This window comes from Odocoileus virginianus, chromosome 14 (genome assembly GCF_023699985.2).
Source record: "Odocoileus virginianus isolate 20LAN1187 ecotype Illinois chromosome 14, Ovbor_1.2, whole genome shotgun sequence".
NCBI lineage: Eukaryota > Metazoa > Chordata > Mammalia > Artiodactyla > Cervidae > Odocoileus > Odocoileus virginianus.
Genome location: NC_069687.1, coordinates 6178734 through 6206660, shown reverse-complemented (window position 1 = coordinate 6206660; position 27927 = coordinate 6178734). Strand labels below are relative to the sequence as shown.

The 27927-nt window shown below is 46.1% G+C and overlaps 1 protein-coding gene across 3 annotated transcripts in view; it reads right to left on the bottom strand.

The window, feature by feature from the left end:
- Positions 1 to 27927, bottom strand: part of ADCY2 (adenylate cyclase 2) — a 441756-nt gene that overhangs the window by 46526 nt on the left and 367303 nt on the right. For all 3 annotated transcript variants that reach the window (XM_070476469.1, XM_070476467.1, XM_070476470.1), the window contains 3 exons: positions 23667 to 23804; positions 14819 to 14938; positions 7654 to 7823 (listed from right to left, as the gene is read on the bottom strand). In XM_070476469.1, coding sequence (XP_070332570.1) covers positions 7654 to 7823; positions 14819 to 14938; positions 23667 to 23804 — 428 coding nt within the window. The remainder of the gene's footprint in view (positions 1 to 7653; positions 7824 to 14818; positions 14939 to 23666; positions 23805 to 27927) is intronic.

The window sequence follows — 27927 nt, the reverse complement described above, 5'->3', positions numbered from 1 at the left end:
AGCTCCCTCTCCAAGCTGCCATTAGGAGATAATATGCACAGGGAGCTGGCAGCAGGGTTGGGGTGGGTATGAGGCGTGTGGCTCACTGGGGGTCCCCATGGGCCAGCTGGGGAGAATCTGTGGGTGAGGTGCTCCTAGTGGCTTGGGGGTGGGCTTCTTGACCCAGGCAGTGGTGCAGTTAGTAGGATCTGCATTCCTGTAAAGCCCTCTGAGGGTCTTATCTGCCTCTCTCCCAACTTGGTAGCATCCTACGCAGCTGGGAAGCCGGGTGCTCACAGAAGACATCACAGACTGAGAACATCTCTCCTGGACTGAAGCTGTGCCATCCTGGTGGAGGGGCGGTGGTATGGATAGACTGTTTCTCTTATCCACTTCTTATGTTCAAATTCATGTTTTTTGCTCCAGTGTGGTGCTAGAACTTCTCCTCTGAAAACCTGGCTTTCCACAAAGGCTCTCTCATCCATGGGTCAGTGGCTTAGAGTGTTTCCAGGGGCTCCATGTCTGAGAGTGGCTGGAGCCAGGTGACACGTCACTGCAGTGTCCGCAGACAGATTCAAGGTCTCTATGCCTGCTGCCAAACACGTGGATGGGTGAGATTCCTCCTGGATCCAGTCTGGCACTGGATCCCACAGCTCCGACCAAAGCACTTTTGTCCACAGAGATTACAAACAAATTATTGTTGGGGACAAACACGAGGGTGTCTCATTCTGCCATGACGTTACTGTCACTCTTCCCCTATCTTTTTGGATCTCCACAGTTCCTCAAGGTCTGTCCGATGTTACAGTCAACTCTGGACCACTCAGCCAGCTCCCAGTCAACAGGTTCACTCAGTACCTAGGCAGGTTGTAGGAACTTAACCTATAAGTCTCCTTTTGGCCTTCTGGTGAGACATACTTTTCTAACACAGAGATTTTGTAAGTTGCTGAGAGCAGAGACTATATTTCACTCATCTCCATGTGCTTGGGCTCCAGCATCAAGCCTGGAATACACAGCGTGTTCAGTGAAACTGTGCTGTAAAAAAGGAATGAGTGGACAAATAGTGTGTCGGTTTGAAACCTAAGGGGTTTCATTTTCAGACACTATTCCTTCCCTGGCTGGACACAGATGCACTGGTTCAGACACTATTCCTTCCCTGGCTGGACACAGATGCACTGGACTCCTACAGTCTTCTGGAGGTGGCCTGGTGTCATCCAAGGACAAAGGGCTCAAAGCCTCACGGTTTTTCTGAGTGTTATTCACAAATGCCAAGCAAAACATCCTGGGATTGCAAAGCACGAACATAATATGGGTTAGGCTCACGCCCAGAGAGCCCTGGAGGCAGCTGCAGGTTGAAAGAGATGATAAAAGTGGGGCTGGAGAGGTAGTGCTGGCCTTTTGCTGTGGAGATAAGATGCAGTCTGCTTAACGCAGTCACCATTTCATCCTGCGGAGAAGAGTGGTTTTAAGTGGGAAGCGACGGATGCATCAGTGTGATACCATGGGGGCTGGTGCATCAGATACCACGGGGCTGTGCATTGGGCTTTAGTCTCCTCCACTGGAGGGCTGATGATAAGAAGGATGCATCCCACCTAGTCTGGGAGTCCAGGCTCTCTGACACCTCCTTCCTCCTCTCATTCTAAAATCAAACAAAACAAAAAACAGCCTAAAATTGAGTATCTTCCTGCAAGTGGGTCCAAATCACAGGGCATTTTCTTTTTTAGGTTGGATAGCAAAGGAGCTCATTGATGGTTGCTTTTTATAGGATAAAAGAAAGCTTGGTAGAACTTGAGTAGCCCTAGGACAACTTTCTTTGGTTGTTGCAGTTGTTATTAGGAGACTCAGATCACTGACCTCCTTACTATACTTCCCGGCTCTGCTACCAGCAGTGTCGGCCACAGAGAAACAAACACATGTTCAGTAGTTTCTGGAGATGGCCCTGGGGGGCGGGGGGCGGGGAGGGAGGGGAACTAGGAAGGGACAGAGACACTGAGAGATTAAATTTGAAAGTAATTTCAATCTTTTCAGTATTAAAACTTGGATATATTTTGAGTTTGAAGACAAAGGTGGCATACTGTTTTCATTTAAAAGAGGAGGCTTCCAAGAGAGATGTCAGATGTTTGGAATACCTCCAGACCACCTCCCTCAGAGGTGGATGTGCACTATTTTTCTTTCTCCTGAGCGCAATGAATGCTGCGGTCCTTCCTCTAGGTTTTCATTGAGCTCATCATCAGTTGATATGTAGTTGGGATACTGTTAAAGCATTATAATATGCCAAATTCTAGCCACTGGATTTTCCATGAGACACAGGAAAAACAGAGAATGCAGACTATATTGAAGGTGCTTGACTCGGCTCCACTGCTATGGAGCATTTCCATCGTCCTCCTGGGTATGGAGTTGTTGCTAAGGTCACCGAGTTAAACGACATGACAATCCAGAGCTTCTCTCCGGAAGAAGAAACGGCAACCCACTCCAGTATTCTTGCCTGGAAAATCCCATGGACAGAGGAGCCTGGTGGGCTACAGCCTATGGAGCTGCAGAAAGCTGGGCACGACTGAGTGACTAAACATGCATCAGAACTTCTGAATGATGCTGGGTACTAGATATAACAGTGTTCAGTTATACACATTATTTATATGCTGCCCCAAAGTATTTATTTTATTAGGTTCAGGGTCCACACAGAGCTGGTTAATGGGCTGGACTTCAGGTTAATCCTCTGTTCAGACTCTTGATTCCCCCACCTTTCTTTAGAAGAGAAGGCATATTTCTAGTATTCAGGTGAGTTAACATAATGATTGGGTCCACATGAAATATTAACATTCATCCTTTGGTATTTTTCAGCTCTGTAAGAATAAAAATGCACGGGAAAAATCTGACAGTGTCTTGCAGAGCCTGTAACAAGCCTTTGTCAGCAGAAGGAAAAGTGTCTTCAGAAAAAAACAGCTTCCAGCGATATCAGTGGTCATTACCATCACCATTACCACGGAGAGCCTCTGTAATGCTGCTGCCTGAGGGGTCTGGAAGATGGTGTCATGGACTGGAATCAGAATCATTGATTGATTGATTCAGCAATGTATCTTGTATCCCAGATGACATGGAGGACTGTTGTAAATGCCAAAGTATCCCGACATGGATTTTTCCAGACCTCCTAAATATCAGACACTTCTGAGCTTCCTTCACCGCGACATCACTGATCACAGTCATGTGATGGCAAGTGAGGTACTGGGACCCTGCTGGCCTCCAACTGAATGGGGTTTTAATGGTACACTCTCTCAAGCTGCTTTTTTTTGTCCCGTAAAGTTGGTTTTCTGCACACATGAATCAGTGTGAATATCTTTGATATCATTTTCTGAATTATTCACGGGTCTGGTGGCTTTCTAGTGCACACTTCTCCTATTTTCTTGGCTGACCCTGATGGCAAAAATACCCGTTGGCTTGTCCATGATCAGTGTTAAATTTGGCTCAAAAAGGGTCCCTGAAACATGGCGAACTTGCATAGAGGACAACAGCCCAGTCCGAACTGTGTATTCACAAGATGGCCCAGTATTCCCCTATCACCAGAGATGCTAAAGCTGAGCAGGACCGTGTGGGTTCCCCATTCCTTGTTTGTTGACAGACTCAGCCTCCATGACCTTCCCTGAGTTCCAAAGAGCAGATTCGAACAGTTGTTAATCAGAGAAGGGAGGGGAAGCAGAGACAAGGGGGGAGACCACCTGAGTCCAGAGCAAAGCAGCGCAGGCCCTGCCTGCACCTTGACCCTGATGAGCAACCCTGCCCCCGAACCACCGCTACAGAACTCCTCCTCATTCCTGCTGGGCTGGGACGCGCAGTCTTGAAGCATAAGCTCATTGTGTCCCCCTCTGTCTGGCGAAGCAATAAAGCCATTTTCTACTTCACCCAAAACTCTGAGATTCGACTCAGCAATGGTGCACAGAGGCTGAGTTTCCAGCATCCACAGTGACCAGAATCAGGCCAGTAAAGGGGTGGGACCAGGCACGTGACTCCAATGCCCAGACCGGCTGGACTGGGACAGGAAGGGCCGCTGGACCCTGGCTTAAGCCAGCTCCCTCCCTGAAGGGTGTGGGATGAAAGGACGCTCATTCTCGAAGAACCAGTCAGACCAGCTTTTTTTAAGTTCTTAATTTCACATTTCATAGAGGTGTTTCACCATTAACAAACCAGATAAAGGATGAGGAGACCTTCATCAGTTCTTTGATGGGGGAAGGTCTTGAATCTCAGAAAAGGGAAAGAAAACATTGATCTTGATGGGCTTTGGCTCTGACATGAGACACGTGGTTAAATCAAACACACAGAGCAGATGGAGAAATCAGGGGATTCCAAGCTGTCACTCCCAAACCTACAAGTCGCTCAGCTGTGTTCAACTCTTTGCGACCTCATAGACTAGCTTGCCAGGCTCCTCTGTCCATGAAATTCTCCAGCCAAGAGTACTGGAGTGGGTTGCCATTTCCTTCTCCAGGGGATCTCCCCAACCCAGGGATGGAACCCAGGTCTCTCATATTGCAGGTGGGTTCTTTACCATCTGAGTCTGGTTTCTCGCTTGGGGTTCATTTTAAACTATTAGAGAACATCTGTTAATTTTGAGGTATGATGTTATTATGTCAGTAATATTCATCTTCTGGGGCTTCCCTGGTGGCTCAGTGGTGAAGGATTTTCCTGCCAATGCAGGAGATAGGAATTCGATCCCTGGGTCCAGGATCCCCTGGAAAAAGAAATGGCAACCCACTCCAGTATTCTTGCCTGGAGAATCCCATGGACAGAGGAGCCTGGCAGGGTATAGTCCATGGGGTCACAAACAGTCGGACAAACAAGGATGATTCATCTTTTGGCTGAGGAATGCTTCAGGGGAGTCCCATGGCAGCTCAAGCAGGAATCTGGAGACGCCTGAAACTTAGTCTGTTGGGGCCGCTGGGAGGAGGACAAGAGGGAGTCCATCGTGAAGACGGTCAGCCGTCTTAAGGCAGGATGTGAACTGAGACTGAACCTGTTAACCATTGTTAAAGAAAAACCAGGTTCCCCTCCTCACAGACAGCAAACGAAGACTGGAAGTAAAGGTCAGGTTGTCTCAGCTAGATTAACGACTGAGCAACTTTCACTTCCAACCAGTTATGTGGTGGAGGGTATAAAACCAAGTCTTCCAAAATCATCGGGGTCCTTGTTGGGAACCGATTTCCCCCTGGACCCGCTAGCATAATAAACTGTACTCCACTGTCTTGAGTGTCTTCCGAGGAGCGTTTTGCGACTCTGGATTCTACAACAAGTCAAGATGAGAGAGGTGGGCTTCCCTAGTGGCTAGTGGTAAAGAATCCACCTGCCGGTGCAGGAGACACGAGTTTGATCCCTGACCTGGGAACATCCACATGCTTGGAGCAACGGAGCTCCTGAGCCACGGTACTGGCTACTTAGAGCCAGTACTCTGCAACCAGAGAATCCCCGCAGTGAGGAGGCTGTGCACTGTGATTAGAGAGCAGACCCCCTCGCTGCACCTAGAGAAAAGCCTGTGCAGCACGAAGACCCAGCACAGTCTTAAAAAAACAAAAAAGATCAGGAAGGCAGGTGCACCCTCCTAGGGGCTTCCGTGGTGGCTCAGATGTAAAGAATCCGCCTGCAATGCAGGAGACTTGAGGTGGGAAGGAAAGGCAGGTGCCTGAAGCTTGTCAGGTCAGCCCTCCCAGCTGTCGGGTGATTATAAAGATATAAGCAAGAGAGCACACGCTGAAGACCTGGAATGGAACAATGGGCTCTGAGAGTAAACCTCTTCTTCAGCCAAAGGACTACTTTCCTGCTGCCGGGGTTCTCATCAGAGGCCGTGTGTCTCCCTCAGGTCCCCAAAGCAATCCCCCCCATCAGAAACTTGCTAATCTAATTTCTTCTTTTGCTTCGACTTTAAATTTAATAAAGGGAAATTCAGTTGCGTCCTCAGCCATGCGTCAGAATCAATGATGCTACATTTATTTAGGGATTCGATACAGGTTCTCCATGCGGTAGAGAAATAGTAAAGCACGTTTGGTTGGTAATTTTGAGAATGTATTGGAAAATTAATTTCTGATTTCATTCTCATCTTGGCTAAGGAATCACAAAATTTCCTTAATGTGATTATGTATTTTTACAACTCCACTATCCACCACTTGACTACAGATTATTAGGGTTTCATGGTGTATGGATGACAAAAATTAAGTTAGGTGAAGAGAGCGCGGTGTAGTCATGTTTCTAAAAGCAATCGTCTTGAGAGGAAGACTTTGCGCAGTGAGGGGCCCGTGTTGTTGACATCAGGCCTCCCTTGGTGAAGCAGCCGTGTACTGTCAACACAAACCATCTTTCGGGAGCAAAAAAACGATGCAAATATTTAAGGCATTTATTTTATGTTACAAGAAATATAGAAATATTATGGGAGATTATGCAAAGTGCTCATAGGAAAAACCTGAAGTCTGAAATAAACTTAACAGTTGATTCAAAATGTGTTTTTGCTGTCAAGATGTGAATTGGAGAATATCATGATTAAAACTCTTTTTTTTTTTCAAGCAATGAATAAATATTTATGATAAGCTTGCAGAAGCAATTTGATAACAGGAGACATTTTATAAACCCAAAGGAGTGGACTTGGGAATATCCTTCTTGAAGCATCCAGTCCTAAGGTTGGCAGAGTAAACACAACCATATCCTTGGCAGCCTTCCCTGGTGTCTCAATGGTAAAGAATTCGCCTGCCAACGCAGGAAATGTGGGTTCGATCCCTGGGTCAGGAAGACCCCCTGGAGAAGGAAATGGCAACCCACCCAGTATTCTTGCCTGGGAAATCCCATGGACAGAGGAGCCCAGTGGGCTATATTCCATGGGGTCACACAGAGTCAGACAATGATTTAGCGACTAAACAGCAATAACAACAATCCTCTCTTGGAACTTGCCACAGTTGATAGTATTCCCTCTGTACTGGGATGTTTTAGGAAATCCTCAATAAGAAATTTTGCATTATACCTTATGAATAGAATCATTTATTTTCCCAGTACTTTTGGGTATATGGATTCAGTTGTTTTGACCTAGGGGGCTGTACTCTCTTGCAGGATACATTCTTCAAAGTCTGGAAGCCTTTTCAGTTCTTGTGACTTGGGGTGGGGGATTGTGCCTGGCATCTAGCAGGTAGAGACCAGTTGTTCTTGTTTAGTTGCTAAGTCATCCTTGCAACCCCATGGACTGTGGCCCCTCAGGTTCCTCTGTCCATGGACTTTCCTAGGCAAGAATACTGGGGTGGGCTGCCATTTCCTTCTCCAGTAGAAGCCAAGGGTGCTACTACTAAATTACCTTCAATGCACAGGACAACCCCCCAATCCCCCCCAAAAAAACTCTCCCTCCAAAAATTATTTCAGTCCAAAATATCAATAATACTGATGGGGAAAAAAGATTATTCTTATTAATATAGTACAGATTATAACACAAATGGTCTCTCTAAACCACTGCATATCTACTGATCATCTACAATCATGCCCACATCATACCTATGTAATCTATGATACAAACACAGCATCCTCCAGAATCACCACTTCAAAGAAACTCTCACACAAAGATTCCCAATAACAATGCCATTCATTTACTCAACACACTCTCCTGTTACCAACATCCCATGAAAGGACTAAAGTAAAGAGAAGGGAGAGGAAGCAGGTTACCTCTCGAACAGGACCTGGCTGTAGTCGTCCAGGAGGTGAGCGTGAGTGTGGAGGAAGATGGTGTTGTAGCCCACCAAGGCTGCCATCATGAGCAGCATCTTCAGCTCATAATTCACACGCAGGAAGACAGAACAGGAGATCAGCCCCAGGATGCAGCTGTATATAAAGTACTGGAACAGGGAAATACATCGGGTAAACACTGAGGATCTAATCTGAGGAATGACGGAACGAGAATTAAAATTGGGGACCACCACCAAGCTCCCTGGGTCAATTCCCAAACTGACTGTGAAAGCAGATGCCTTTGTGTGCTCTTTGATCCAGTGGTAAATGACTAAACACACTGGATTTAAAAAGAATTCCTCACGGCATGGCTTGCTCACCCAGCGTAGCATGTTGAATAAAAATAATTGCGCATGTGGCCAAATACTTTTCAAAAAGAGTTTTTAGAAATCTATGTTGAAGCCATGTTGTTATAAGCAGATGTCATTTGCTTCTTGAATGTGAAACAATATGACTCCCCACACATTTATAGATTAAAACAAAGTGATGGTCCACAGGCTCTTTCGTGGGCTTTCAATGATTTAATTCATTAAGGCGATAGAGATCATCACAGGCAGTTCTGTTAATGGTGTAACAAAGCCCAGGGGTTTTAGTAAAAGGGCAGTCGTGTGTCAGAGGGATTATCTAGAATAAAAAGGCCTTAAGAAACTAAAAGTTCTGAACTACGTACACAACAGATAAGGAACAAGAACCCACTGTGTAGCACAGGGTACTCTGCACAAGATTCTGTTATAACCTGTGTGAGAAAACAACCTACACAAGGATGAACATGTGCATATGTACAACCGATCCCTGTGCCGCACAGCTGGAACGAACACAACACTGCAAATCAGCTACACTCCAAAACAATTAGAACGTTAAACATTCTGAGGAGTTCACAGGCTTCACCAGACTGCTCAGGAATCTTTATGCGACATGAAGAATGACAACAAAGATGACTGAGAATAAATTAAAGCACCATATAAAGTAAAACAAAGCTTCTCAGGTGGCTCAGTGGTAAAGAATCTGCCTGCAATTCAGGAGATGTGGGTTTGATCCTCGAGTTGGAAAGATTTCCTGGAGAAGGGCATGGCAACCCACTCCAGTATTCTTGCCTGGAGAAACCCATGGACAGAAGAGCCTGGTGGGCTACAGTCCACGGGGGTCGCAAAGAGTCTGACACGACTGAAGCAACTGAGCACACACACAGAATAAAACAAACAAACAGACAAGCTTTAACATATGTTGAAAATCAACTGGCCATAGGTATGAGGGTTTACTTCTGAGCTCTCACTCCTATTCCATTGGTCTGTGTGTTTTTCCTTATGCTAGTTTCACATTGTCTTGCATACTGTAGTTTGACAGTAAAATCTGAAATTGAAAAACAAAAAACTAAAAGCTTTGAGCCTTGTCCAGGGGATCTTTCCTGGGGTTCAGGTGGTAAAGAATCCACCTGCAATATGGGAGACCTGGTTCAATCCCTGGGTTGGGAAGATTCCCTGGAGAAGGGCATAGCAACCCACTCCAGCAGTCTTGTCTGCAGAATTCCCCTGGACAGAGGAGTGGGCTACAGTCCGTGTGGGTCACAGAGAGTTGGACACAACTGAGCAATTAAGCACACACAGAAGCTTTGATCCCGGTGAGTCGTGAGCACCCTGGAAGTGGACAGGCACTCGAAGAAACTGAAGACCCCAGTGTGAGGAAGAGGCTGGGCATGGTCCATCTTTTGTGGTTCACTGAAGGCAGCAGGCAGGCCCGCCCTGTTTGAGCACTTTTCCATTAACCACAATGGAATCATCAAGAGAGCACAGCCCTGAATTCAATCATGTTCCAGCCACTCATCAGCGGAGTCACTTTAGGCCAGCGACTTGACTTGCCTGTGTCACTGTCCCCATCTGAAAGATGAGGGTAATAATGTCTTTGCTCTAGGTCACTGAGGAGAGCACACAATGCTTGGAGCCCACCGCCCTGCAGGCCAGGGGGTGCCCACCAAGTGGGAACGGTTTCTGTTCTCACGAAGCCTTTGTTTGCTGGATTAAGGGGCTTTAAGAAGGGTGAGCTACCATCTCAGCATTACTGCAGCAGAAGCAGCTCTCAGTAAAGTCGAATCATTTCAATAAAACAGATCCAACTGATGTTTGATAAATCCTGCCTTTAAGAAACAGCGCAGGGTGTAAGATGCTCCATTTCAGTTTCATTATAAGGGATACACCATGTATAAACTGCTTATTTTTGTCATTCTAGCTCTTTTATTTCCCCAGCTAAGGTCATTTACAGTCAGCCCTGGGTGAGAGTTGGTCTGTAAAGAAGGCTGAGCACAAAACAATTGATGCTTTTGAACTGTGGTGCTGGAGAAGATTCTTGAGAGGCCCTTGGACAGCAAGGAGATCCAACCAGGCCATCCTAAAGGAAATCAACCCTGAATATTCATTGGAAGGACTGATGCTGAAGCTGAAACTCCAATACTCTGGCCACTTGATGCGAGGAGCTGACTTACTGGAAAGGACCCTGGTGCTGGGAAAGACTGAGAGCAAAAGAAGGGGGCAGCAGAGGGTGAGATGGTTCGACAGCGCCACGAACTCGATGGACATGAGCTTGAGCAAACTCCAGGAGATGGTGAAGGACAGAGGAGCCCGGCATGTGGTAGTCCACGGGGTCGTAGGGAGTTGGACACAACTTAGCGACTGAACAACAACAAGTGGGAAAGGCTACTGATATGAGTGCCTCAGTCCTGTTCTTGGGGAAGAAAGGAAAGTAGAAAAGACAGGCTGCAGTGTTCCCACCAGTGTTCTCCCTTCCTGGTGCAAGGCACCCATGCAGTATCAATGCAGATCCCCACCCGTGAGAACTGAGATCTGGCATCTCAGCTTCAGGAGGAAGACCAGCGATTAACTCCGTGTGGACCCACAACAACTGGGTCAGTCCTTGGGAAGGAAAGCACCCCTCTGCCGGGGGCCACGACAGGCGGCCGCAGGCATGGAAAGGTTGAAGGTCTGTCAGCGCAGTTTCTTTGGCCACAACGAACTCATGGCAGTTCTCCACTGTTCTGACCACTGACCCCCCGAACGACAGAGAACAGGGAGAGGAAAGGAGCCCAGGAAACACGTCCTGATGGGCCAGTCGAGCTGGTGGAGAGGAATCGTGGAATCTGGAGTCCGGGAGACAGAAGGGCTTCCCTGGTAGCTCAGCTGGTAGAGAATCTGCCTGCAATACAGGAGACCCCTGTTTGAGTCCTGGGTCTGGAAGATCTGATGGGGAAGGGATAGGCTACCCACTCAGGTATTCTTGGACTTCCCTGATGGTTCAGCTGGTAAAGAATCTGCCTGCAATGTGGGAGACCTGGGTTCAATCCCTGGGTTGGGAACATCCCCTGGAGAAGGGAAGGGCTACCCACTCCAGTATTCTGGCCTAGAGAATTCCATGGACTATATAGTCCAAGGGTTTGCAAAGAGTCAGACATGACTTAGTGACTTTCACTTTGGGTACTTATCACTTTTAGGAGAGAGGACGGGCACCACTGACTCAGTCTCCCTAAAGCAAAGGGTGAGGGGGCCTGGGCTTTGAGACCAGCCTCATTTGTGGGCACTGTGCTGTTATTACCTTGCTGTTCAGTCGCTCAGTCGTGTCCGACTCTTTGCGACCCCATGGACTGCAGCACACCAGGCTTCCCTGTCCTTCACTATCTCCCAGAGCTTGCTCAAACTCATGTCCATTGAATCAGTGATGCCACCCAACCATCTCATCCTCTGCCGTCCCCTTCTTCTGCCCTCAATCTTTCTCAGCATCATGATCTTTTCCAAGGTCTTTCCCCTTTGCCACCAGGGCCTTTTATTACCTTAATGACTTAAATTACTTAATTATGTACATGCTTAATGAGCAAGTATTGTCCTTAGAGGGCAGGTGTGAGGCTCTGCGACACATGGGCATCAGTCCTGGGACCGCCTCTGAAGCAGCTCAGGGAGCCCTCCAACTGGCTGAGGGTCCTCAGGGGGCCTGCTTGCCTGTGGGCATGTGCCCAGCAACCCGACCAGGCAGGTGTCTTTCTGGTGAATCAAACAAAACATGGGCTTGTACTTTGTATGTTTTCTTTTTTTTTTAGTTCATTTTGGTTCTCATCCACTATTAGAGTTTTCAGGTGTATCTGTCCTTACCAAGAGTTTGAGAATCATTGGTTTATAACCTGCTCTTTAGTCAGCAGCCATGGCTGTCTTACAAAACTGCTCCATAAAAGCCATGAAATCACCTGGCACCTGGCAAGGTGCCCACCCGGGGTCTCACCCTTCCACTCACAAAGGAGCTCAATGGCACAAATAATCAAAGGCATGCTTGTCCCCTGAAGAGGTGACTCAAGGTAAGGAGGATGACAATGCCGACCTTGACGAATTCCTGTGAAGACTGAAGAGTATAATGAAGGTAAACAGCACAGAGCAGCGCCTGGTCCATGTGAAGCCATGTAAATTGTGCTTTTATTGTTATAAAATGGGGCTGTTTGTAAGATTTGATTTAAAAAAGGATTTTGCTGATAAAATTATGCTGAAAACAATTACTATAACTCAGGTTTTTGATAGTTCAGCCTAAGTGAATGAGAAGTGGAATTTGTTGTTGTTTAGTCAGTCAGACAAGTCCGACTCTTTGTGACCCCATGGACTACAGCATGCCAGGCTCCCCTGTCCTTCATCACCTCCTGAAGTTCATTCAAACACATGTCTGTTGAGTCGATGATGCTACCCAGCCATCTCATCCTCTGTGGCCCCCTTCTCCTCCCGCCTTCAATCTTTGCCAGCATCAAGGTCTTTTCCAATGAGTCAGCTCCTCGTATCAGGTGGCCAAAGTATTGGACTTTCAGCTTCAACATCAGTCCTTCCAGTGAATATCCAGAGTTGACTTCCTTTTGGACTGACTGGTTTGATCTCTTTTCTGTCCAAGGGACTCAAGAGTCTTCTCCAGCACCACTGTTTAAAAGCATTGATTCTTCAGCACTCAGCCTTCTTTATGGTCCAGCTCTTACATCCATATATGACTACTGAAAAAACCATAGCTTTGACTATACCATCCTTTGTCAGCCTAGTGATGTCTCTACTTTTTAACACACTGTCTAGTGTTGTCATAGCTTTTCTTCCAAGGAGCAAGTGCTTTATGAACAAGGCATGTGGATGGCGCTGAGGCAAATCCTCCTTCCAGGGGTTGATGGACCAGGTGTGCTAACGACATCCATCCAAAGAGAAGGGGCCAGACGACACAGACAGTTTAAATCTTTCTTTAAAGAAGAGGGCTCCAAACTGCCCATGGTGAGGTCACAGCTAGTAAACCCTCACTGTGAATCTCATCCCTCATGTAACTGAAATAGAAAAGATGCTGCCCAATCCTTACTGGGTTCACAGTACTGCTGAAAATGAAGGCCAGGACCCCAAGGAAAAGGGGTGAAGCTTATGTTGCCCTCTCTCCCTGAGCCTGGGGGGCCCTGCTATGGACTTTGGACAGCTGGCCTCTGAAACAGCCATGGCTTAAAGAGCACCAGATGCCCCTACTCTCAGTACACAGGCCTTGAGCATCCCCCAAAATTGAAATGGTGAGATGGGGAAAAGGATCAATGCCTAATATCAAGGGGATTAATCAACAAAAGGAAAATGAAGAAAGAAGACTTTATTGCTATAGTTGCTGGAGTTTAAGAAACTGGTAGGAAAAATTTAAAAATATACATCTTAAATGACCAATTTCCATGAGTCTGGAATAGTTCATCTAGCACTCTTGAAGCTATGGGAGACAAATAAATGTATGTTACTTCGAGATGATTATTCAGAAAATCAAAAGAAGAGTATCAAAATCATTTGTTTGCTCACGAAACTCATAGAAGAAAGAAGTCACTGAGCAGTAAATAACCAGTTGAGATCTTTTCACTTAAAAAGACTGATGTGTCAGTAAGTTTTGAAGTTCAACCTAGGCCCTTCTGGACCTTGGTTAAAATGGGTCGTTAGTAAGGATAATTTGAAGATATAATCACTGGATGGCATTTGCAGCCAAAGAAGAAGAAATACGACCCAGTCATATTTTGAACCCAGTCATCACAGAGACAGGAAGCTAATTCATGGAGCAACTAGTGAAATCTATAAGCAATACATCCAGAAATTCAGTGACATACAACTGAAAGCTACATGCTGGGGTGCATGCTATAAAATGTCATGTCAAGATAAGCTGGTGCAGTCGCTATGGTGAACAGTATGGAGTTTCCTCACAAAACTAGAAATACCACATGCTCCAGCAATCCCACTCCTGGGCATATATCCAGACAAAAGTATAATTCAAAAGGATACATGCACTATTTATAGTAGCCAAGACATGGAAACAACTTAAATGTCCGTCCATAGGTGGATGGATAAAGAAGATGTGGAATACTCCTCAGTCATGAAAAGGATGAAATAATGCCATTTGCAGCTATAAGGACGGGCCTAGAGATGATCATACCAAGTGAAGTAAGTCAGACAGAGAAAAACAAATACCATGTGCTGTCACTTATATGGAATCTAACATACAACCCGAATGAACTTACCTACAAAACAGAAACAGACTCACAGACATAGAATCCTGACTTATGGTTGCCGAGGTGGGTAAGGGTTACATTGGGAGTTTGGGGTCGGCAGATACAAACTAGTATGCACAGAATGGATAAACAACCAAGTCCTATTGTATTGCATGGGGGATTATATGCCACATTCTGTAATAAACCATAATGGAAAAGAACGTATATGTAATAAATTGTGATGGAAAAGAATATATATATATGTAAAACTGAATCACTTTGCTGAACACCAGAAACTAACATAACGTTGTAAATCAAATATAAGTCAGTAAAAAGATAAACACATAGCATTAAGAGAATAAAGGCACAAAGTCATCTGTGAGAGCTTCAAAATGCCATGGAAAGTTTGTCCATGTGGTCTAATCAGTTTCTACTGGCTGGGAGTTTTCTATCAAAGGCTGGCAATTTTTACTCTTGTCCTGAGTCAGGACAGACTCAGGTATGGAATCTAAACAAGGAGAATAAAGTCTACAGCGGAAGAGGAAGTGAAGGCACTCCATTCACACAGGAAAACAATAAAAACAATAAGAATCAGGGAGATGTGCTTACCGGCAGGAAAAACAAATTTTGTGCACGCAGAATCGCTGCCTGGTTACTTGCGGCAGAAAGACTCATGTTGGACGCGTTGGCAGTCGGAAGAATTGTTTCCTCTGAGTCACTCAGGAAAAACTGCAAAGAAAACGTTGCTTCAATGAATCAGTGCAAAGGAGAGTAAAGGGTTAGCAGGTGTGGGCTCAGCTTACTAACGCTATGTTTCTTTGGCTCATTGAGCAGCGTTGTGGGGACTGTTCAGCCTCTTTACTTCCAGTGCTAATCCCTTCATCTTCTCTTTGAGGCTTTGGAAATCTCTATCGAGTAAGTAAGGAACTCTTGCTGTGCTCCTCACTGCACAGTGAATCCCAGGGCTCCTGGACTGATGTTAGGGAAAACAGAAGCACCTCTGTTAAATGGGAATTTTAAAATGAACCAAGCACAGGGAAGAGAGTTTGGTTAGGATGACGCTGGAGGTTGTCATCGCCACCCTCACACAGTCAACTCTCCATCACGAGACGGGAGTCTTCACCCTGTGTTTCTGCAGTGTCTTCATCATCATCACCAAATGCATCAGTGGAGTCCTCTGAATTTTGTATCTTAAGAAAATAAATTAATTTTATGGGAAAAATGCAATAACTGACACCAACATTTGCCTCTGCCATTTGTGAGTGCTTGGCAGCTCAGGGTCACCAGGGGGTAAAATGGGAGAGAAAGGATGCTCTCAGGACTACTGCAAAGGGGGTCTTAATTAAAAAAGGAAGCAATCCTGAGAAAATAAATATGATTAGCTCTTATAGGGGCCTCCCCATTGGCTCAGCAGTAAAGAATCTGCCTACAAAGCTGGAGACGCAGGTTTGATCCCAGGGTCAGGAAGATCCCCTGGAGAAGGAAATGGCAACCTATTCCAGCATTCTTGCCTGGGAAATCCCATGAACAGAGGAGCCTGGAAGGATACAGTCCATGGGATCACAAAGAGTCAGACACGACGTATGACTAAACAACAATAGTGGGTACCAATATCAGCACTCAGAAGGAAAGGGTCAGTCCGTTAGCAAGGTAGGAAAAATTCAGTCTCTTTCTCCCTGTTTCTCTCTCTCATCCGCTCTCCTCTCTGTCTCTCTCTTTCCTGGAGAAGCTGCAATACAGATTGCTTAGGATCAGTCACTTTCTGTCCTGTGACTGCAGGTCAGACAACTGTTCAGTGAAGATAAAGCAGAAAATCGCGGGCCAGGTTCCCTGATGAAAGATATCCATCTCTTCCATGAAACTAGGCTAGGCTTTCTGCGCAGGGCTCACCGTACACACTCAAGGTCTAGAGAATAAATGTCCCTGCAGTTTCTACCGCTGCTTTTGTTTGTTTCCCCTTGCTTGTCCCTTTGATGCTGGGCTTCTTGTCAAAGACCTCCAGCAATTTACTTAGGTAAATAAGAAGGCATTTGCTTAATATATCCTTGAGAACATTTCCTCTCAGATTCCAAGGACGGTTCTAGATACAGTGCTTCTGCCCGTTATATATTTTGATAAAATGCTGCAAAATACAGACTAAAAAGTCAAATAAATGTAGATTTCTTTATTTATGAATTATTGTTATTTGGTCACTAAGTTGTGTCCGACTCTTTGCGACCCCATGGACTGCAGCATGCCAGTAGATATTATTATTTACTATTAATACTAAATAATTTATCAAAAATGTCACAAACCCTGGATGAAATATAAATGTGCTGATTATTTGGAAAAAACATAACAGGAAAAAAATGGAGTAATTGTTGGCCAAATACAAGACTCCAAAATGTAAAAATTTAGATATGACAGACCCAACATGCATTTGATTTAAATACTAAAGGAAATGACAAATAAAGGAAACCATTTAGAGTGATAGGTTCCTAGTCTCAGGAATCTGAGATCTTGAAATAATTAAAGAAAAACCCTTCTTAATTATATCAGCTTATAAAGAAGAAAAGAAATGAGTGATAATATATCCTGTGCAAGCTTTGTCTTGCAAGGAGGCTCTGCAATAGTAGGATGGTTGAGCTTGAAAAACAGCGGAGAACTTTAATCACCACATTCAGGAATGCTTCGTTAACCCCCTTCAGCTACTTTTTTCTAGTGTTTAATTAGCTACCCATAAAATCAAGACCTCTTCGTTCTGTCTCTGTGGCTTCACACTGCAGTTTGGAACCAATTTTCCTCTTCTGTCTCCTTAGCCACTTTAAAATAACAAACTCCTAATTACAGCCAGGCCAAGCTTGAGGGTTATCAATCCACATCCCTCTTCCTGCTGGGTTAAGGTGCCACAGTTTTCTGCACAGAATGCATTTCTAATTTCATAATTATTTGGGGAAACTCCTCTCTGGACCTATTTTAGTATTTCTACAACCTTTGTCCTAGTTGGGAAAATAGTATTCTTATCCTGGACAAGATATCCCAATTAAGTGCATATTTTTAGCCCTCCTTCTAAATGTTACATTTCCCAGACAATGTAAAGCATCTCAGAATTGTCTTTCAAGTAATATGAAATTGTGAACATGCAATTTAAAACTGTGTTTGTGCCTGATAACATCATTGCTTGTCATTTGGTTGGAGTTAGAAGTAACTAACCAATTAGAATTAGAATATCAATTAACCACTAGTTAACCATGGCCAACTCTGCATCTAGGTGGTTTACAAAGCTGAGCTATTTATAATTATTCTCTGGGCCGTTTCTCGGAAAAGGTGCAAAATTATGTGAGGCATCACGTGACAAAAGTGTCAAAATGTCAGAAAAAAATGGCAGAGGATTTGAGCTTCTCAGACACGGCTCTGAATGGCCAGCTGGGAACTAAAATGGAACAACACACAGGTCTTTTGCAATTTGATACCCCAAACCCCATATGTGGGAAGAAAAATCAGGATAATTGATTGGTTTTCTCTGCCTTTTATTGGAGTGGGATATTTAAAATGTCCTCGTAATATCTCACAATTCATTTTAAATAAAGCTAACCTGGACATTTTGTCATTTATGTTAGTATGTGCATGCATGCTAGGTCACTTCTGGCATGTTCAACTCTTAGCCACACTCTGGACTGTGTCAGGCTCCTCTTTACAGGGGACTCTCCAGGCAAGAATACTGGAGTGAGGAGACATGCCCGCTCCAGGGGATCTTCCCCACCCAGGGATGGAACCTGCGACTCTTATGTCTCCTGCGTTGGCAGGCGGGTTCTTCACCACTAGTACTACCTGGGAAGCCCATGTTAGTGTGTAATGAGAGATAAAAGAACACTGTTCCTGTTGATCCTGGCTCTTATAAAGGCTCTGAGACTTCAGCTCAGGAGAAACATTAGTGACTGAAAATCCACACGGAGGCTCAGCATGAAAGGGCCTGTCCACACAGTCAGGAGCAGAGGGAGCTGGCAGGGGGCCTTGGTCCTCACATCACCCCTGCAGCTTCTCTCTCCCGAGGGTAAGAAGGTGATGGAAGGTGATGACAGAAAAGCAGTAATAAGGGCTGTTTGCCACTGGCTGGAAAAATCCAGGGCAAACCGGGAGTTTTTCCCTGCTGTGAAGGGACTGGGCATCAAAGAGAAAATGAGAACCTTAAACACGTTATCCGAAGTGAAATGAGCCAGACACAAAGAGACTAACAGCATGTCATCTCACGTGTATGAGGTTTTCTAGGATAGGCAAGTTCACCGTAGCAGAAAGCAGAGTAGAGGTTACCAGGGGCTGGGGGTGAGGGGAAGTCACAGTTCACGGGAACAGAGCTTCTGTGCGAGAAGATGACGAAGTTCTGGAAATGGAGAGGCCGAGGGGAGCACAAAACTGCAAATACACTGAATGCCCCCGGATGTACACTCAACCATGGTTAAAATGATAAACTTTGTTATACATATTTTCCCCAAAGGAAAAACAAGCATTGAAGACAGAAAAAGATGGGGGGAAAAGGAAAGCATTTTTTCCTTTACCCTAAAAGAACACTCCAACATCACAGGAGCCACAGAAGAGGGTCTGGATGTGCTGTGATTTTAAAATGATGACCTGCCCTGAACAGAGAACTTCTTCCCAGTGACTCAGGGCTTCCCTGGTGGCTCAGTGGTAAAGACCCCAACTGCCAACGCACGATAAGCAGGAGACGTGGGTTCAATTCCTGGGTGGGGAAGATCCTCCGGAGGAAGAAATGGCTACCCACTCCAGTATTCTTGCCTGGAGAATCCCATGGACAGAGGAGCCTGGCGGGCTACAGTCCATGAGGTTGCAAAGAGGTGGACATGACTGAGCGACTGGGCATGCACACACCCAGAGCCTTAAGGAAAGCCTGCTCAGGAAGGCAGCCCCTCTCCTAGGCTCTGAACAAAAGAGCTGCTCTTCCCCCGGGAATGTCAGTCCAGAGCCTGGATTCGCCTCACTGGGTTAATCACTGCCAACAAATAGCAAAGCTGCAACTTGGGAGTAGGGCTGTTAGTCTAGAAATTGTATTCTTAAAAGAAGTACCAGGATAAGTTTAAAAGCTCTACTGCATTAAATAGTAGCCTCCCTAGGATGGAGATTTTTCAAGTGGGTCTACGGAAAAAAAAAGCACAGACTTACCGCTGAGAGCATCTGACCACATACAGGTAAAGACTGGTACCCACCTCCCCAGGGAGAGGAGCCATCTTTCCTGAATGTGAGTGAGAGGCCTGAGCCCACTTCCCTTGCCTGGCACCCTCTGGTGATGCGTGTGACCCCAGGGAGGTCACAGCACCCTGGAGTGTGGCTGGGAACACCGGGCCTTGTGTCTGCCTCATGCAGTCAAAACTCAAGTGGTTAGGGATCTAGCAGCTGGAGAACACTTCTCTGTAAGTCATCAGATGTGATCAAAGACAGCACCTGACGGACCAGTCCTTTCCGTGATGAATAAGAAAACCCACTAACTGGGGAAAGTGCTTCTTCTCTCTACCTAATGTTGGATTTTGTACTGTTTTGTGATATTTCCTTGAAACAAAAATAAGAGCCTCTGGATGGGGAAGAACCACTAAATTCATCAGGTATCAAGAAAGATAATGGACAGGAGCAAGGAACTTAAGTCTGTTCCTGTTCCAGAGGCTCTAGTCCTACCAGAGGCAGCCCAGTGCACCGAGCCTCATTTCATTCTTCCTCAAAGCTGATCCGTCAGACGTTTAATGTGTCTCCCACAGACTTCTCCACCTCCCTTGGCAATGCAGTTCTTTCTTCTCGAGGAAGGAAAATGACACTGGAGGACGTGTTTTGGGTACAGAAAATGCATTTCTTCACTCCAAAGGGACTGCAGTTACTGTGAAGAAGTCGCTCAGTTGTATCCGACTCTTTGTGACCCCATGGACTATACAGCCCATGGAATTCTCCAGGCCAGAATGCTGGAGTGGGTAGCCTTTCCCTGCTCCAGGGGGTCTTCCCAGCAGTTACTGTAAAAATGTGTTAATCGGTGGCTTCCTGGTGGCTCAGATGGTAAAGAATCCGCCTGCAATGCAGGAGACCCAGGTTCTATCCCTGGGTGGGGAAGCTTCCCTGGAGGAGGGCACGGTGAACCACTTCAGTATTCTTGCCTGGAAAATTTCAAGGACAGAGGAACTTGGTGGGCTACACAGCCCATGGGGTCCCAGAGAGTCAGAGTTCATCAAACATTTATAGACAGTGACTGAACTGCTTGTCACTCACTAATTATCCCAGGAGAAATACAATCAGCTTTCACATCAGATTTGTTTCCCTTTTCAATTCTGTTTTTTAAAATTAAATTTTAAAAATTAGGTGATGAATCCTGGTTTTATAAGGTCAAACTGGATTTCATAAAAAAATGTTTCCATTCATTCCTTCTCTCATTTAGTAACTGTGGAATGGCCCTTCCTTGTATAGAAGGTGCTTTCCTAGGATGCAAGAAAAAAAAAAGACCCTGCCACTAGATGTGTGATGTTGGGTTAAACGCTGTGTCAACTTTCAGGATGCGTGCACAGGTGAGTGGACACACTTTGAAGGGATGTATGCTGTGTTTAGTCACTCAGTTGTGTCTGCCTCTTTGTGACCCTTTGGACTGTAACCCACCAGACTCCTCTGTACGTGGGATTCTCCAGGCGAGAATACTGGAGTGGGTTGCCATTCCCTTCTCCAGGGCATCTTCCCGACCCAGGGATCGAACCTGGGTCTTCTGTGCCTCCTGCACTGGCAGGCAGATTCTTTACTCAATGAACCATCAGGGAAGCCCTCCGAAGGGATGAAGAGGCTTAATGATAAGGGCCGGGGAGTCCAGGACACACACTCCCCCTAGCTCTAGCAAGTGCTATCCTTCAAGCATGTTCTGCTTCTCCCTGCGCCACCCCCCTTCGTGGTGAAGTCCACTCTTTCTGAGCTGTTCCCCTACAGCTTGCTTCACTGAGTTCTTCCTGCAGCCGGCTGGCGCTTTCTTCCACAGAGCTGGCCCCCAGAACAGCAGGGCTAATGCACACATGCTTGCTATGAAGTCCAGCACGAGGAACCCACTTTAGGAAATGCTCATGTTTCTCCAAGGCTCCTGCCACTCCCTCTGTGTTTCTGTCCATCTTCCTCTGCAGTGACGCATTCATGCTCATACCATAGCCGATGATACTGCCCGTGCAGGGAGGCTAGAGTCCAGCAGATAGTGATCCACTTGCTGAAAGGCTCTTCCAGGAAAGGCTAGTCTTCAGTTCTGCATCTCACACTCTTTGCCAGGAGGCCACCCTCACTCCCAACTCTGCAGACCATGCTGGGGCCACAGTTACGCTCTCCTTGGGTTGTCACGCAGAGAGTCCTCGGGCTATTGTCCCATGAACACGTGCTTCAGGCTGATGGCAGCCAACCTCCCCTCCAGCCCTTGAGATCTGAAATCCTGCTTGAGTAGGGTCATTTTTGAGGGAATTTCCTGTCCAGACCAGGTACCACGTCCCAGCTCTTCCCTGGTCAGTCCTGATGATGCCTTTGTTGGAAATAAGTGATGTCACGGTCCAGTGATGCCTGAGATCTACAAGAGAGGGTCTCCATCCCTGGGGCAAGGTCTCTTCACCCTTGGTGCCGGAAGACGGCCTTGCATGCTGTGCATGTCCAGGGAGAGGGGAGATGGGCTGGGAGAAGTCTGGGGGAAGGCTGGGATGGTGGAGTTGCCATGGTGAACGCGACACAGCAGGACAACTCCACACAGAAGCCCAAGACCAAGGGCCAGCTGGTCCTCGGGAAGTCTTCGTCTGCACAGACTTGACCGCAGAGCCCTTTCTCCCAACAGACACCATTGGTTCTTACTGCGGAGGCCCCCCTGGGGGCGGCCTGTTTGCAGGCCGAGCTCTGAGGCTGAGCAGCTGTGTACCAAGGGGGCAGGAGTTGCAGGCGCCCCTCAGTGGCCCTTGCCTTGGAAGACCTACCTTAGGGCCTGCGCGCCTCAGGGGAGCTAGAGGGAGCTGGGCTGTGTAGTCAGGGGAGGCGGGAGGAGCCAGCACAGCTGTCCTGCAGTTAAGCCCACGGGAGGGCACCAGGAATGCACTCTGCCCGCCCTGATGGACAGGAAGAGGAAGAAGGGAGGGAAGCTGGTGCTTGCTTGTCTGCCACCTTCTTCCCGGGCATTCTTAAGGCGGACTTCGAGGCAGAGAGAAGTGCAGGAAGAGGCCATTCCGCCCCGGCCACTGCTACCCCAGCCCATCTGCCTTCCAGTTGGCAACACCCTCACCTGAATCTCCAGGTGTGTCCATATAAGCCGTGTGATCCATAGTATAACATTGAGGGCAGATCTCAAGCAAACAGTCAAGGTCTCTGGCTACTTCTTCAGCCTTACTTTTTGCTGCTTCTTAGTACACATTTCTCTCTTTGTCCTGATTCTAAATGTCTTCCCTCCTGATCTTTCATCCATCATCCAGTGAAAACTACTTGTGTCCATTTTCAGAATTCCATCGTGCTGGTCCGGCTCCCCTGTCCTCGCCCCGCCCCTCACGCTTCCACTGTCAAGACTCTTTCATAACTGCTTACCCAGCTGTCAGTCTCCTAAATGTGGCCATAAACTCCTGGGAGACAAACTTGCTTTGGGTTCTGAGGATCTAGTGAAGTACCAGGTGCATATTTATGCTCTCTCTCTCTCCCTATATATATATATATATATATATATATTTTTTTTTTTTTTTTTGCTGAGTGAATGCCAGGTGGTTGAGGGTGACGATGTGAGAATAATAATAAGGGTTATATAATAATAATATAATATAATATAATAATAATCGGCACTGATTACCGAAGTGTTTGTTTTTAAGGATAGAGCACTAAAATCATTGATCTGGTAAGAGCAACCCCTGGTTCAGTATTTACTGAACCCCTGATGTGTTTGGTAACATGTGTTACCAAAGTGTTCCTAAGTGTGTTAGGAGCATCAGTTCACCTACCCCGAAAAATCCACCTTAGCAGAGAAATGTCAGTTCTCAGTGAGAATTGAAAGTCTCAGCTTTCTCATGAGAAGTGAAGTGGAGCCTGTGGAAGCTTTTAATGAAACTTCTCCAAAATCGCCCAGTTGGTTAAGGTGGGAGTGGCGGTGATGTCTGAAATCAGGCCCTTTAAAGCCCAGAGCAGCACACCCTTTCCCACTGCAGTCTCTTTAATTTGCTGGTTCTGGTCTCCCTAGTGATTAGCCTGCTGACATTTGGTGGCATTTCCGTAGCTAGGAGGTGGGAAGCCGCTGGAAGAAGTCTCCCTTCCTCCCTGGGGGCCTCCCCGGGAAGCACCCTTCCTCTAAGCAAAGCGGATGGATGTTGAATTTAAACAGGCAGCAATGGGTATCGCCAAAGGAGCTATGGAGAAGGTTTCAAAATGCCACGAGATGGACCAAATCCCACGAGATGGACCAAATCCCACGAGATGGACCCCACGGCACATCCAGGCCCCGACTCACCATATTGAACACGGCCATGGTCAATATGATGGCTGTGGTGATGACCGTCAGGGAGATCCGAGGCCAGGGCTGGTTGGCGATGATGCCCGATGACTTCAAAAGCCACAGGAGAGAAGCAGATGCTTTCTTGCTGCATTGCTAAGAGCAGAGAGAAAGAAAAAGAAATGTCTTGCTATTTTGTGTATTTTTCTCAAGTTTCTCAAGGATGTTTAAAACACAAGGTGCACTGATATTCTTCACACATGAGACCAAGAGACCATGTTGTCAATCTCTTACAAGTTGGGAACAAATTCATGGAATTTCTATGACAAATTACGACGTGCTTGTATGTCCTTTAAGGGAGACCTGAAATTATGTTTAAAAATTCTTCTGGTAAAGGAAAAATATGCCAGTGGATTAAACGACTCTGGAAGATGGGTTGGGTCTCAGATCACTGCCATGAGGAAGCCGTTTTCAGAAATTCAGGTGATTTGTGTAGAAAACAGATCAGCATGCAGCTAAACCTAAGAGTTCATCTGGACCACACAATAAATGAGTTTGCACCTGTCCCTATGAGGATGTTACCCAGTGCTCTCAGCTGTGGCTCGTGGTGATGGCTGTGCCTCAACCTGTCCTGAGAGGGCTTCACCCACGTGGAGAAGCTCTACTTTTTATTATAAAAATACTATTCTTAATTGTGTTAAAAACACATAATATAAAATTTACCCTCTTAACTGTTTTTTTTTAATATTCTTCAGTTCAGTTCAGTCACTCAGTCGTGTCCGACTCTTTGCGACCCCATGAATCGCAGCACGCCAGGCCTCCCTGCCCATCACCAGCTCCCAGAGATTACTCAAACTCATGTCCATCGAGTTGGTGATGCCATCCAGCCACCTCATCCTCTGTCGTCCCCTTCTCTTCCTGCCCCCAGTCTCTCCCAGCATCAGGGTCTTTTCCAATGAGTCAGCTCTTCGCATGAGGTGGCCAAAGTATTGGAGTTTCAGCTTCAGCATCCGTCCTTCCAATGAACACCCAGGACTGATCTCCTCTAGGATGGACTGGTTGGATCTCCTTGCAGTCCAAGGGACTCTCAAGAGGCTTCAACACCACAGTTCAAAAGCATCAATTTTTCGGCACTCAGCTTTCTTCACAGTCCAACTCTCATATCCATACATGACCACTGGAAAAACCATAGCCTTGACTATACGGACCTTTGTTGGCAAAGTAATGTCTCTGTTTTTAATATGGTATCTAGGTTGGTCATAACTTTCCTTCCATTCCATTCTTAGGGCTTTTTTTAAAAAAAAATTGGAGTATAATTGCTTTAAAATGTTGTGTGGGTTTCTGCCGTACAACAAAAAAGATGAACCAGCTATATGCATACTTATAACCCCTCCCTCTTGAGCCTCCCTCCCACCTCACCCACCCCAGCCCTCTAGGTCATCACAGAGCACTGAGCTGGGCTCCCTGGATCACACAGCTGCTTCCCACTAGCTCTCTGTGTCACACGTGGTCGTGTACATAGGTCAACGCTACCCTCCCGATTCGCCCCACGCTCCCCTTCCCCCACTGTGTCCACGTCTATTCTCTATGTCTGTGTCTCGATTCCCACCTCGCAAATAGCTCTTAACCATCTTTAAGTTCAGAGTTCAGTAGTGTTAATTTTATCCACTTTGCTGTGTTGCCTTCCCAGATGGCGCAGTTGATAAAGAATCCACTCGCAAATGCAGGAGATGCGGGTTTGATCCCTGGGTTGAGAAGATCCCCTGGAGAAGGGAATGGTAATCCACTCCAGTATTCTTGCCTGGAGAAGTCCATGGACAGAGGAGCCTGGTGGGCTACAGTCCACAGGGTCGCAAAAGAGTCGGACACAATGGAAGTGACTGAGCATGCATGCATGTACACTACTGGATGAGAGATGGTTAGAAAGGTAACCAGCCCTGTGGCTGGGGAATCAAGCCCCCCACTGCTGTGAAACTTTCTGCAAGTTACTGACCCTCTCTGGCCTTGGTTTCTTCACCTCTGAAATAAGAATAACAAGAGTACCTGCCTCTTTGGTTTTTTTAAGAGATTTAAATGAGCTACATAAGGTGCCCAAAACAAGACATATGGTTAGTTTCTCTTCTATTTGTGAAGAAAACACATTTCTCAGGAACATTTCAGTGACTAAAAATCTATTTGCTTTATATCTCTATGCATGTGTGTTGCTTCAGTCTTTTCCAACACTTTATGACCCCACGGACTGTAAACCACCAGGCTTCTCTGCCTACAGGATTCTCCAGGAAAGAATACTGGAGTGGGTTGTCTTGCCCTCCTCCAGGGGATCTTTTCAACCCAGGGATTGAACTGTGTCTCTTACATCTCCTGCACTGGCAGGGGGGGTTCTTTACCACTAGCACCACCTGGAAAACCCTAGATGAACATAAAAACCATTTTTTTCCTCTCCTTTCTACTATAGTTTTTTCCCCTCCAGCTCCTGGTATAAAGAGATGCAGAACATGTGTCTACAGCATCCACCCCCGTGATGTGGAATCCTAGAGCTTACTCCTTGGGCAGAGTCTCCTGGGACCTCCTCTGGTTTCTCCTACAGCCTGTCTGGAGGGATGAGCCAGTGCTGCCCTGGGCTCCAGCTGCTGAACCTCAGGCAGGCGGCCAGGCTCTGCAGAGCATCTTCCTGTTAGCAATTCAGGGAGAGCCAGATTAATGCCTTAAGTTTCTTCCCCAAAGCATGGTTTGGATGGGGGTTGGTGATGACCTTAAATCTGTTGTCTGAAGAGAGGCCCTTCAATGCTGTCGACATGCGGATCATTCAGGATCACACAGCTGGTAATTATCCTTCTAGCACATCATACACTGAATAATACTAATACCATAAGCCACAGTGTGTTTGAACTGTGGTGTTGGAGAAAACTCTTGAGAGTCCCTTGGACTGCAAGGAGATCCAACCAGTCCATCCTAAAGGAGATCAGTCCAGGGTATTCATTGGAAGGACTGATGTTGAAGCTGAAGCTCCAATACTCTGGCCACCTGATGCAAAGAACTGACTCACTGGAAAAGACCCTAATGCTGGGAAAGATTGAGGGCACGAGGAGAAGGGGATGACAGAGGATGAGATGGTTGGATGGCATCACTGACTCAATGTAGATGAGTTTGGGTCAACTCCAGGAGTTGGTGATGGACAGGGAGGCCTGGCATGCTGAGGTTCATGGGGTCGCAAAGAGTAGGACACAACTGAGCAACTGAACTGACTGACTGAAGCCACAGTCATATCTGTATTCAGGAGGAGAAGCTATAACAGAGTGTAAAGAGCAGAGATTCAAACAGTATATCATACCAGTCAATTCTAAAGGAAATCTGTCCTGAATATTCACTGGAAGGACTGATGTTGAAGCTGAAACTCCAATACTTTGGCCACCTGATGGGAAGAGCCGACTCCTTGGAAAAGACCCTGATGCTGGGAAAGATTGAAGGCAGGAGAAGGGGACGACAGAGGATGAGATGGTTGGATGGCATCACCGACTTAATGGACATGAGTTTGAACAAGCTCTGGGAGATGGTGAAGGACAGGGAAGCCTGGTGTGCTGCAGTCCATGGGGCTACAGAGTCACACAACTTAGTGACTGAACAACAACAATACCATAGACCAGAGTCAGATCTGCATTCCAGAGGAGAAGCTATAACAGGGTGTAAAGAGCAGATATTCAAAAGAATATCATAGTCATCCAACTCATATTAAAATAGAAAATGATGCATTTGGCTGGATCCTGGCAAATGAAGACAATATTTATGCATTTGCATCCTAATTGACTAGGATTAGGGTTTTTACTTAAAAGAAAATTATTAAAATGGATGCTTTTGTGTCTGTATCCAGAAACTGTCAATAGATATGATAATAAAAATTTTAAGAGCAGAAAACACAAGACTGTTATTTCGAGAGAGTGTTTAGCTCAGATTCCATGTCACAGTCAATTAGGTAAAATATCTAGTTATTACACAAACATATTGTTGAAATTATAAAATTTTAAAAATTGCTGTTTGAATTTTTAGAGTAATGCATGGTGATGATATTGCCAAATATGCCATCTAACAGGAATATGTCATGTTCCGCTCATAGACTAGGCATGAGGTGAAGCAGATGAAGGCAGACACACACGTTTTTCTGCTCCTGTGACACGCTGGGGAAAATGACAAAGTGGGGGCCCTGGAAACCATTGTCGTTGTTTGTCCACTGAATACACAGCAGACTGTCCTGGAATCTGTCATGGTCCTATTCAGTCCTGCA